At 37.7% G+C, this 13,571-nt stretch overlaps 1 protein-coding gene across 16 annotated transcripts in view; it reads right to left on the bottom strand.

Moving 5' to 3' along the window:
• The window catches only part of LOC120633935 (phosphatidylinositol-binding clathrin assembly protein LAP), a 58,159-nt gene that overhangs the window by 32,926 nt on the left and 11,662 nt on the right, over positions 1–13,571 (bottom strand). For all 16 annotated transcript variants that reach the window (XM_039904346.1, XM_039904358.1, XM_039904359.1 and 13 more), the window contains exons 2-3: positions 10,356–10,498; positions 1,604–1,679 (exon numbers count right to left, since the gene is read on the bottom strand). In XM_039904346.1, the coding sequence (XP_039760280.1) occupies positions 1,604–1,679; positions 10,356–10,498 (219 nt within the window). The remainder of the gene's footprint in view (positions 1–1,603; positions 1,680–10,355; positions 10,499–13,571) is intronic.

The raw sequence follows: 13,571 nt of genomic DNA, 5'->3' as shown, positions 1-13,571 counted from the left end.
TGTATGCTTTATATAGACTTTACGCGTGTATTTTTATACCACTACAAGTTAGCCCTTGACTGCAATCTCACTTGGTGGTAAGTGATGATGCAGTCTAAGACGGTAGAGGGCTATCCTGTTAGGGAGTATGGTAGTCATACCCCTAATCGGTTTCTACGCGACATCGCACCGGAACACTACATCGCTCAGCGGCACGTCTGTCTGTAGAGCGGTAACCGGCCAAGGCCAAAGCCTCCCACCAGACCAGACCAGAGAAAATTCAGAAATAATAAATTCCCAAATTGCCCCTGCCGGGAATCGAACCCGGGACCTCCTAATTAAATTCACAGCGCTCAACGTTGCACCAGGTAGGTCATCAGAAGGGAATATGTGCCTTAACAGAGTAATCCTTGTAGGTACTGTTAGGTGTTTTATGAAGCAGACAATAGTAAAAAGACTCATATAAATTTGACTTAATTTAAAAAAAAGAAAAACTGCTCCCACGGTCTGAATGAAGTTTTGTGTTGAGATAAGATAATGCTTCTTAAAATGTTGAGCGTTTCAAAGATTTTAAAAGCGCAAAAAAATTTATGTTATTGACCATTTTTTCTGACTTAAATAGAACATAAAATGAAATAGTGAATATTAACGGAGTCCCAGGAACATTTCACTCTTTCATCAATAAATAATAATACAAGTGTAACTTCAATCGCGCGTAAAGGTTTACACGCACGTTATTTAAGCGAATAATAATTGCAGTTATGGAAAAGTGCACGGAGCTACGACGCTGCATTTGAAAGCGCGCTTTAGTTTGCAAGCTTCTTAAATGGAATCCGGTCATGTCACCCTCTTAATAGGCCGTATATTCTGCTGTATACTGCCAAATGACGTAACATCGCTCGCTGAATATGATACCGGCTAGATCTTGGCAAGAAACTGATACGGTAACTTTAAACGAGGTTAAAAGCCCTGGATTATGTGTTTTTAGTTATTTGTTTTATAATTTAGATTAGTGTTTTTACCTACACTTGGAGGAATTATCAATTTCGCTAAACACGATACCAGCTAGACCCGACCCAGAACGAATGAGGTCGACTGTTGCGGGAAACATAATTTCCCACTTTTGATCTTGGCAAGTAACTGATACGGTAATTTTAACGAGGTTAAGCCCTGAATTATTAGTTTTTAGTTTTGTTTTTATTTATGATCTAACCTAGCCTTGTCTAGCCTTTTTTGTACACTGGGTTCGATTCCCGTATTGGGTACCAATAAATATATAATATTTATTGGTACCCAATACGGTACATAATACCAATAAATATTATATATTTATTGGTACTGATGAGATGGTACTGATAATTTATTGACAACAATCCAATACTACGTGATTCGTGGTCGACCATCCTAATCAGAAGATCAACACGGCTCTTGGCATATTTACTCTGTAGCTGTACTTGTTAAAAATAGTGTCCTTAAAGTCTACAATTAGATATTTTATTTGCAGCACTAATTTCGTTAAAAAATTATTACTAAAACTTACATCTATTATGTACTCAATAAATATTATTGCTTAGTCATATATATTTAGATTAATATATATAAAACAATTTTATATGACACATACCTTGTACTCCACTTTTATCGAGAAAATTACTTAATTGAAATGTGGAATTACTCGACGCTAAGTATTGTGTGAACCTCTGAAAAGAGAAAAAGAATACAATTTATTCAAATATCATCATCATATATATATAACCCATTACCGGCCTGCTTCAGGGCACAGGTCTCCTCCCGCAATTCAAAATTCAAAATTCAAAATTTATTTATTTCAAGTAGGCCTAATATAAGCACTTTTGAAACGTCAAGTCTGTCTGTCTGCAAGTGTTCTAGTGATTCTACCACCAGTTCGGAAGGCAGATTCTACCGAGAAGAAGCCGGCAAGAAACTCAGCAGTTGCTCTTTTCCAACATCAACAATTTACATTTTGCATTTTAACATTCATTTTTCTATCTTGAAAGGGGTTAAGGCCGTAGCCCACCACGCTGGGGAAGTATGGATTGGTAGACTTAAGACGCCTTTGAGAATATTACGAAGAGCTCTCAGGGAAGCTGGTTTTCTAGCTACCGGCGTTTTAGGGAAGCAGAATCAAAAATCCCTTCTTAGGTTTACTTATTTTTAAATTTATGTATACATAGTTACTTTGACGGCCGATTGGCACAGTTTCTAGCGATCCTACTTTCTGATTTCAAGGCCGTGGGTCCGATTCCCACAACTGGGAAATGTTTGCGTGATGAACATGAAAGTTTTCCAGTGTCTGGGTGTTTATCTGGTGGTGTCTATATTAGTATTTAATGTCATATTATTCATAAAAAAAATATTCATCAGTCATCTTAGTGTTACAGTAAATTTTTAAAGTGGGTAAATAATTAAACTTTAATAACTAGAAATTCATATTGGCCAGATATTTTATTAAATTGATTAGGATTTTTACAAAAACGCTAATAAATATTATTCAATCAATAAATAGTTTCCAAGAAACAATTATATTTGATTAACAACGAATGTTCATGACATTGAGTTGGTGGGTATGTTGATATAAATACGGGTGCATTTTCGATACAATTCAGTCCTACTCGGAGTCGAACGATGCAAAGATACCTCCCGGTGTCTTCTTAGTCGTTTATCTCAAGCTACGCTTACCTTGGGGCTAGATGAGAATGTGCGTGGGGTAGTAATATACTTATTTATTTACTATCTTAAGATTATGTATCGTATTTTAATGTGCTCTTTATTTGGACCTAGCTGAACCAAACCAATAAACAAAATTAATAAATGTATATAAGAAAAAGTAAGACCAGCGCGCCGAGGTTTGAACTCAGCCCCCCAAATTGAAGCCGAAGCCCTAACCACTATAATCATCATCATATCGACCCATTACCGGCCCACTACAGGGCATGGGTCTCCTCCCAAAATAAGAAAGGGTTAAGGCCACCACGCTGGCCCAGTGCGGATTTGTGGACTCCACATTTGAGAACATTATGTAGAACTCTCGGGCATACAGGTTTCCTCACGATGTTTTCCTTCAGCGTCGAAGTAGGTGATATTTTTAATTATTCAAAACGCACATAACTTAGAAAAGTTAGAGGTGTGTGCATGGATTCGAACTTGGCCCCCAGAAAGTGAAGCCGCAGCCCTTACCACTAGGCTAACACCGCTTCATACTCAAATAATATAATAAATGTCAAATAATGTTAAACAAGACATGTTTATGTCCTTGACTAAGTTTAACTTCTTTTGTGCTTTTAGCTAAGCCAAGCAATTATAATAATTCACGTTGTAATAGGTTAACATTGGTTAGGATTAAAATCAATTACATACATACGTTTACAAGGTCTTTGACATTACGTAGCTAATCCATACTAATATTGTAAATGTGGAAGTTTGTCAGTTTGTTTGTTTCCTTTGTTCGCCTCTAGTGTGGAACCGATCTTTATGAAATAAAGCACACAAGTAACTTGAATTCTTGAGATGGACATAGAATAATATACGTCCCGGAAAAGCTTTTATCAGCAAGATTTAGCAGCGGGATATTAAAAAAATTGCATTCCTAAGCATGGCTTGATCGATTCAATTTAATTTCTAGAGCAGGGCTTCACGACCTGGGCGCCGTAGAAAATACAGAGGTGCACCGCGAAGCGCTCCTTCTGTACTTCAAAATAAATTTTTTTTTTTTTTTATAGTTTTCGTGCAGAGGTGTTTCACTGCTTGACCCATTCTTTAAAAAAAATGTGGAGATCACGAAGGTTATCCCATTGTTGGGGTAGTATTATTTTACTTAGTTTTTTGTGATGGTTTATCGGCATAAAACATCCCCATGTTTTTTTTTTTTGCCCTTCTGCCTTACTGCCTTAATACCTATCTATTTTAACGAGCTAGGTTAGGGAGCAGGCGGCGCCGTGACAAATTTCTTAACTTGTCAGCGCGCCGCTGGCCTGAAAAGGTTGAGGACTCCTGGTCTAGATTTTACAGGAAAAATAAGGGTTCCTGCGAGGCTTTTAAGAAACCAAAATATACGAGAGCGAAATCGCGGCAGAGAGCTAGCTAACGATTTAGCGGAAAGATTTGTTTACAACACCAGTGTTTCATTATGACAATAAAAATAATATTCAGCATGTACTCTCGACGAGATGGCCGAGTGGCGCAGTGGGTAGCGACCCTACTTTCTGAGTCCAAGGTCGTGGGTTCGATTACTACAACTGGAAAATGTTTGAGTGATGAACATTAATGTTTTTCAGTGTCTGGGTGTTTATTTGTATATTATAAGTATTTATGTGTATTATATTAATATGAAAATATATTCATCAGCTATCTTAGTACCCAAAACACAAGTTACGCTTACTTTGGTCGTAGTATATATATATATATATATACTGTGTTCGCGTAGAATCTCTCATTATAAGTTTAATGCTTATCCTTTGAACGTCCTTATCCAACCTAACTGAAAGAGTTTCGCACAATCGTTTTAGTAGGTATAACTACTGCGGTAAAAAGAAGTCTTCACCACCTACTTTTTGCAAAGACAGACAGCTATATTTTTATTCTAAGAGAAACGTATGGCTTTATTGTCTTTCCCATAGATCATTGAACCACTAAGTTTCAGTTGTACTATAGTTCTAATAATCATAGGAGACAGTATAAAATAACAAACAGACACATTGAGTTTATCTTTTAGTATAAGTTAACTTTTGACCCCTCAAAACAGGTTAATATGCTAATCACTGCGTCTAGAGGTCTTCTGAAGATAAACGAATTCCACACGCAAACATAATTTCAAGTTAATATGTTAGTGATACCTAAAGTTGGATAGAAATCGGAATGTTTTGCGTTATCGATACTGGTGTAGGTCGTGTCACGTAAACTCAATAAATGAATCAACAATCAATGAACTCTATGTAAAAATCAAGACGCTTGGTTGCTTAGTTAGGGCGTAAACAACAAACAAACATACTTTCTCATTTATAATATTAGGTAGGATTAACAGCCCACTATAAGTCACGGGTCTCCTATCAAAGGAATAAATCCCTACTAATATTATAAATGTGAATGTAAGTTTGTATGTTACGCTTTCACGCGAAAACTACCTGACCGATCTTCATGAAACTTTGTACTCATATTCTTGGAAGTGTTAGAAGTAATATAGGATACTTTTATCCCGACATTAAGCTCGGTTCCTTTGGGAGAGGGGATGAAAGTTTTTGACGATTTTACACCAGGCTTAGCTATCCTAAATACATAAAGTGCTGCCACATTTATGAGACTCATGTACTATAGATGTTTTAATATGTGTTTAATTTTGCCCAAACTGTTTAGATCTGATGAATGTGGTTGGAGATAGAGGGCAGATATCCTCAGCGGAATGCAGCAAACCGTTCATTTAAGGCTTAGCGATACTGATTTTTTATAGAACTACAACTAAATTGAATGTCACATCATAAAACAAAATCAAACGCAGACAAAGTCGCGGGCAACAGCTAGTAACTAATAATTAAAGGTACTAAGACAATACACACATCGCCATCTAACCCCAAAATAAGCGTAGTTACTAAGATGACATGAATATTATAAAAAAATTAAAGTGCCGGTCACTAAGTCAAAACGCACAAAACTTCGAAAGGTTACAGGTGCGTGCCGGGTATCACCGATCCGATCCGATCTCGGTCCCCCCGACTACCGCTTTGTATTATGAAAATTAAGCATAATTTGCTATACTCCGCGAACAGCAGGAGAATCTGTATGGTGTAATTTATAATTTCTTCAATCCGTATACTCCACACCAAACAGATCCTCGGCAAAGTAGCCTCTACGCACGTTTCGCTCCGAAACCGGAGCATCCTCAGGAGATTTTGACTTTACAATGAGTAATTGTTAATAATTGTTGGATTATAGCAAATTAAGCTTAATTGTCATAATATATTATGGATTACCGCAAAGTAACGCCTGCTTCTATCCAATATAGCTTTGTATATATATAATATATATATATATACAAAGGATACAATAGGATAGCACTACTGAATTTAATTAGCCATTTGAAGAGTTTGGACTCAATTTATTGACTTTGAGATTTTTTCAAGTCCAAAGGGGTTCTAATTTTAAAATTCATCATTTCACTGCGACAAACATTTGCGCAAATTAATTGGCACAAATATTTGGCTTATTGCGAAACAAACGCTGTATGGTTTAAAACAATAGAAATTCGAACTATCATAATGTCCTGTGGATGAAGAATAGATACAAGATAATAGAAGATTTTGCATTCGATTGATTCTTTAATATAGGCGATAGACATTTATTCTCAAGGAATTCCTACGGCTAAGGGAAAAATCTTTTAATTCATCGTTTCACTGCGACAAATAGTAGCGCAACCGAATTGGCACAAACATTTGCCTTGATTGCGAAAAAAACGCTTTATGGTTCGATACAATAGAAATTCGGACTTTCATAATGTCCTGTGTACACAGAGTAGATAATAGCACGTGTAACTAATGATTACACAAGCGTTCGCCAACAATAATATTCTCTCAAAACAAATTATACGCTACGCTGTGGCAATTAATTTTTCTATTCAAGCAAAAAGCACTTACTTGCCTACCAAATATGCTTAGTAAATTTCTGAATGTTTCTCTAGTTTATTTACCAAAAATTATTGTTATCCAAATTTATGAAAAAGACTTGGATATTCATTTTTTTTATTCATTACAAGTAAGTCCATGTCTGCATCCTCACCTGATAGTAAGTGATGATACAGTCTAAGATGATAGCGGGCTAACCTGTTAGTTTAGAGCAGATATAATAAGCCAATACTCCTTACAGATTCTACTTGACTGTGCCACGCAGATTTCAAGAGGATTTCCAAAGCTTAACAGCATGAAGAATAGTGAAAGATCGGTGGAAGAAAGATGAATTTTGATGGTGAAAGATATTATATTATTATGTTGAGTGATTGCGTAAACAATGTGTATTTATGCAATAGCAGCAATCGCGGTTTATTTGCTGTAATTTTTCCTTAAAGTGTTCTTAGTGCCAAGTGTGAAATTGTTTACTTATTCGATCGCGTTAAAGTTAACGTCGATTCATTAACAGACTCCAAAAAGGTTCTCAATTCGTCGGAATCTTTTCGAAGTTATACTTATTTTGGCGCGTTAGGGAAAAATTATGAGAACTATATTATTCATAAAATATTCATCAGCTATCTTAGTACCCATAACACAAGCCAAGCTTACTTTGGTACTAGAAGGCGATGTGAGTATTGCCGCAAAAAAAAAAATCAAACTACCCACACGTTTTAAGATTAAACTTTACGACCCATTACTAAGCCTTTGATACGACTAACCGCATTATGAAACGGCTCAACGCAGCTTAACTGAAATGTTTTTTTTTTTATTCCATCACGAGTTAGTCTTTGACTACACTTATTTGACCTGATAATGCAGGTTAAAGTTAAAGTGCTAGGTAATCAGCTACGGTAGTTATATTGAAATGGGTAAGGGACCCTTAATTGGTTTCTACCCGATATCGTACCGGAACGCTTAATAACTTGGCGGCACGGCTTTGACGGTAGGGTGGTAACTATCCACGACTTTACTAAGCATTTTCACCACATCTACTTGATCTTGTTATCGACTTAAACTTACGGTATAATATAGCCTTAACTATATTGCCGGTACATCCAATCAGCCTGACAAGATTGAATAAATATACTACGACAATACACACATCGCCAGCTAGCCCCAAAGTAAACGTAGTTTGTGTTATGGGGACACGACTGGTGAATATTTTTATGAATTATATACAGATAAAACAAACACATTCATGTTCATCGCACAAACGTTCTCCAGTTGTAGGAATCGAACCCACAGCCTTGGACTCAGAAAGCAGGGTCGCTGTCCACTACGCCTACAATCAACCGTCATTTTATACTTGGAATAACGTCGGAATCGGAGAACCGATGGACGTTGGGGTTCCAAGGTGCTGCAATAGCGACCCGCACCATCAAGCTAGTCAATTAAAGCTAGTCAATAACAGAGCAATAAACAGCCAGGAAAACGATTAGAGCAGCTACCAAAACTATGTTACATGAACTTGGTTATTAGGTATATTCTACCCAACTGTTGCACGCGGCTTCGTACGCGGTTTTTTGATTCTTCATGAATCCTGAGGGAACCGTACATTTTCCCGGGATAAAAAGCAGCCTATGTGTTAATCCAGGATGTAATCTATCTTACATTCCAAAATTCTGGTAAACTGGTTCAGTAGTTTCTGCGTGAAAGAGTAACAAACATCCTTCCGTCCATCCATCCTTACAAACTTTCGCATTTATAATATTAGTAGGTGTAGCGTACCTGCTGGCGGTTTCGCCGAAAGGCTTGTAGGAACGTTTACATATTTGTCGTTTGATATGACAACAACAAATACGCATTCATGAATTTATTAAAATGACCGATTTAACCGATTTTATAAACGTAACAATTTACAGTTGATCAGTAAGATCAGCGATTAAGATTTAATAAATCTTCGAGGTGAAGATGCACGCGAGAATTCACATGAGTTTAAAAAGCAGAACCTACCTATACCGAATGTTTTGTTTAAATACCGGTGGATAATTATCCAACGGCCTCCTATAAGTGTAACAGGAAATCAAGGGCCTGAATGCAATACCAAACTACAGTGACGTATTATTAGACGTGGTAATATTCCGCGTAAACCGATTAGGGTTTAACATAACTGCCATACCCTGGGAAGGTTATTTAGAAATTGCATTACCATGTCTACCCTTTCAGCTCAAAACTATAGATTCAGTCGTTAACGCGAAATTACAAGATTTTACCCATTCGACAAGTCAAACACGCATATGAAGGCGAGTAAATGTACACTTTATTCGTCCATATGCGTATACATGCACACAGCTGGTTATACTACGCGCCACTAGTCTGGCACAACACGGCACGAGCATGTCGAGGTCATCGGTGACGCGAGCATAAGCTTTTCACCACACACACGTGCAAAGTGCCGATCATTCTGAGGCTTAGATATTGAGCCTGGTGCCTGTAATTACACGGGCAAGCACGCCTTCAGACAGGTGCGCAGCATTGCCGCTTAGCGGCAGAAATAAACATGGCAGTATTGCTTACCAAAACGAGCTCTGCCACTAAAATCTGCGGCTATTATTAATGTCCATAATTCTCAACTATTAATAATTGTAAATGTCAACATCTCCTGAGGATGCTCCGGTGTCGGAGCGAAACGTGCGGTGACCTGTTTAATACGGAGTATAGAGATTGTAAACAACACACTGACATTACATCATATATGTATTGTAATGTGGTGTTACATATCAAATAAAGCTTAATGTTCACCGTTTATTTCCCCCATACTTAATTGGTAGCGTTGCATACACTCAAACCTTTACATTAAAATATCCACGGTTACATCATGCTTGATGCCATATCAAATTTCATAAACCCATAACTTCCTAGATATGTTACTTGATGTCGTCAATATAGCCACTTGTGTCAATAAAATGCTTCGCTATTTTTGTACGCTTGTATCGTCCATACATTGTGTAACGGAATACAGCATTCTGCAACTCTATATGTGATAGTAATTAGAAGCTATAATTGAATGTGTTACGGGTTACTTGCATCACTGCTGCATGGTCTTTTATTTTTATTGATATTTAACGAACATCTTTCGCGTAAAAATGTTTGTCGTGCGGACAGATTAAAGAACCCATTTCCGGCAGACTATACGGCACGGGCCTTGTCTCAGAATAAGAAGGGTTTAGGCCGTAGAGCACCACGCTGGCCAAGTGCGAATTGGTTTTTAATTAGAGAAACTAACTCAGGGTAATCTGTGTAAAGCAATATACACGTGCATGAAAAATATTTATCTTCTCTCACAGCCCGGACTCGTTTAAACTGTTCCAACGTGCATAGGGTAAATACATGACCCGTCTTTTATTTCCCGCATTCGGTTAAAAAAAGATATATCCTTCATAATGTTAAAGTTCCTTAAGTTAATAAATATTTCGTCTACACGGCACGAGATTCTCACTTTCTACGGCTCCAAACAGTAATGTAGAGCTATTTAAACTCTGTGTGTGTGTGTGTGTGTGTGTGTGTGTGAGAGAGAGTGTGTGTGTGAGTGTGTATGTGTACATTGTGTGTGTGTGTGTATCGTGTGTGTGTTGTATGTCTCTGTGTGTGTATATTTGTGGTTATAACTGTAATATATAACATCCTCCATTTCAGCGTAACTTATCCTTTATACCATGAGTTGATGTAAGTAGGGAGGGAAATGTAGACGGCTATACTCACCTCGTTGCCATATGCTAACAGATGGTGAACTGTTATTAGAGCTTTGTACACCACCACCCAGTTTGTGTTCTGTGTGCGCTCCACCAGTAGGTTGGCCAGCTGTGGTATGGACACGTTGGGCTCGTTTGTGCAGTGGACTAGATCTGGAAACAAAAAAAAATATATGTTTGGGTGTTTTTACCTACACTTGCCTAAAACATCAAATTAATTTATTTATTTATTAGTACTCAAACAGCGTTACGAATTACTTTGGTTATGGATTTATCTCAATATTAAAATAAGGTCAAATTTAGATTACAAATCTTAATTGTGACATTTAAGTAATATATACAAAACAATGAATGAGAACGAGTGTGAAATATACAACGTGTAACTGAATTACGGAATATAAATATAGAATCAGAAGAAGCATATTTATTTTTCCATACGAACGAATTCAAAACAATTTAATTGTTTACTTATGGCAACCCTATTGAAGACAAAATACCTACACGCGCATAGTACCTCCGCTACGCGACGCGTGCTTAATAAAGTGACATGAGTGACATAATTTTGTAGGTGATGCTAGGGCTGTATCTGATTTCTTACAGTGAAAACTATGGCAGTGGTTTACTCCAAAACTATTTGTATTTCAGTTACACAGATAAGTCTCAGATACAGTACATTACGTTCCTCTAAAGCCTGTGAAGTATTATTTCGGTTTTCATTTATACGTTGTTGAACATAAAGAATTTTATATCGATTTGACCCTGCATTTCTCCGGCCAAGCTAAGCCACGGTTCGCATATCACCGACAATTAATTCAGTGGTGGGTAATACCACCGAAGATAACTTACATCAGTGTTGCTTAATTAATAAAAGTAACAACTCTGAAGAAAACATAATTACGATATTATTTTAGGGGTTCGGAACTGATCATGGTTTCATTGCTGTTTAAATATGATGCTTAAGTAATCATTTAGTTTTTTTTTTAGGGTGGTAACTAGCCACGGCCGAAGCCTCCCTTCAGACAGGAGCAGAGAAAATTATAAATACCAGCTTGCCACTGCAAGAGATCAAACCCGAGACCTCCCAGCTATTGAACCACAGCAACTACAATGCGCTAGAAGTCGTCAAACGTATTGAGATATATAAACCGATATCTAAACCGATTTCGACAGATTCCTTTTCATTTCGGAGGACATAATACATTTGATAAAGATAAGACTGTTTCGTTATTAAAGAATCCTATTATTGGACTAATAAGAGGTGCGGAGGTATAAAGGAGAAGACATTTGGTAATAGGAGTTGCCAAATTGCTTTCATAATTTTATATCACAATCCTATAACGCCTTTAGGGTAATATTGCCTAAAAACGTTGGCAGAGATTCAATTTTGGCCACAAGAAACCCGTATAAGAGTTCAATCAAGAGAAAACGCGATACTATGAACCGTTTTGGTACACGCATTCTGACTTTTTAACAATTTTTTAACAAAAAAAAGGGACTTCTCATAAAAATGTTATACATATATGTTAAATGTATGTATAAATCAAGCTTGAATACTATGTACCTACTACAACTAGTATCGAGACGCGAAAAAATATGCAACTTCTACTGACTTTGATAGAAAATGTGGTAGTATGCAGAATGTACCCAGCCAAGTTTGTTGTGAGCTTATTCTTAGAAAACTTGGAACCCTCGTAGCTTCAGTTTTAGGTTTAAGAATGAACGATTTTCAGTGTCTGGGTGTTTACTATATACGTCTATTATAAGTACTTATGTATATTATTCATAAAAATATTTATCAGTCATCTGAGTACCCATAACAGAAGCTACGCTTACTTTGGGGCTAGATGGCTTTGTGTGTACATATTTATCGCCAACAATACTCATGTTCATATTTTGTATGTACATAATGAACGCATCAAAAGAGCCGTCTATGTGTCTACTTGAATAAAGAAATATTTGACTTTGACTTTGAATACATCTGGGTTAATCTATCGATTATACAGACGAGATATGATGTTATGTTGTGTTATTACGTAAAAAATGCATATTTATGCGATATAATGCAATTTTTACAGAGTGTACTGATACATACATAAACTTTTGTTTATTCAACTACAAGTTAGCCCCAATCTCACCTGGTGGTCAGTAAGTTGCAGTCTATGATGGTAGCGGGCTAACCAGTTATTGAGTAAGGTAGTCATACCCCTAATCGGTTTCTACGCGATAACGCATCTTTTTTTTTCGGATTGTGTGTAGCTGATTAATCCTAATGATTTTAACAGCGTAACGCGGGCTTGATGGCGAGCCTCGGAATGGGGCTCTGCCAGGAAGAGTTTGAACCCTAGGGTCTGAAGAAGCGAAGGGATCCTCGGAGGCCGAACCTCGGCTCAGGCGACGATTGGAGTGAAAGGGTTACGGACGGTGATTAGACCGCACGCTTCCGAGAACGTGGTGCGAGCCCACGTCCGGATGACGTTAGAAGTCGGGGACCTCGTTTGGGTGAGTAAAAAGAAGCCGCAACTATGAGAGGGTTGGGATGTCGGATAGACAAAAACGCATCGGAACACTCAGTCGCTTAGCGGCACGTCTTCGTCGGTAGGGTGGTAACGAGCCACGGTAAAGCCACCAGACCAGAATTTATAAATTTCAAAATTGCTCTTGCCGGGAATCGAACTCGGGACCTCCCACTTGAATTCACGACGCTCACCGTTGCGACAGGGAGGTCGTCAAAACTACTGCGACCAACACAACCCGTCCGCCTAGCGTGGTGATTTTGGTCCAGTTAGGCTTAGGACTGTTACAGGCTATTGATATACCCCTCCAATAGCTAAAGATCGTGTTTTGCTACATTCCTGGGCTTTATAGTGTTCGCATCGCCTCGGGGCAAGGCCGCTGACATTCAAATAGAATTCAACTGAGAAGATGCGGTTTTTGTTGTTTGTTGCATAATTTAGCATTTTGTTATTTATTTTTATTAAATTAACCAAACAGTTTACATAAAACTAAGAAATCATTATCATCATCATCATCATCATCATCACCACATCAACCCATTACCAGCCCATTAGAGAGAACGGGTCTCCTACCGATGAGAAGGGGTTAACGACTAAGTCCACCACGCTGGCTCAATGCGGATTGGTGGACTTACACACCTTTGAGAACATTATGTAGAACTCTCATACACGCAGGTTTCCTCAAGATGTTTTCCTTCACCGTTGAAGCAAGT

This window comes from Pararge aegeria, chromosome 22 (genome assembly GCF_905163445.1).
Source record: "Pararge aegeria chromosome 22, ilParAegt1.1, whole genome shotgun sequence".
Classification (NCBI taxonomy): domain Eukaryota; kingdom Metazoa; phylum Arthropoda; class Insecta; order Lepidoptera; family Nymphalidae; genus Pararge; species Pararge aegeria.
Note: the sequence above shows the minus strand (reverse complement) of the source record. Positions and strands in the feature narration are given on the sequence as shown.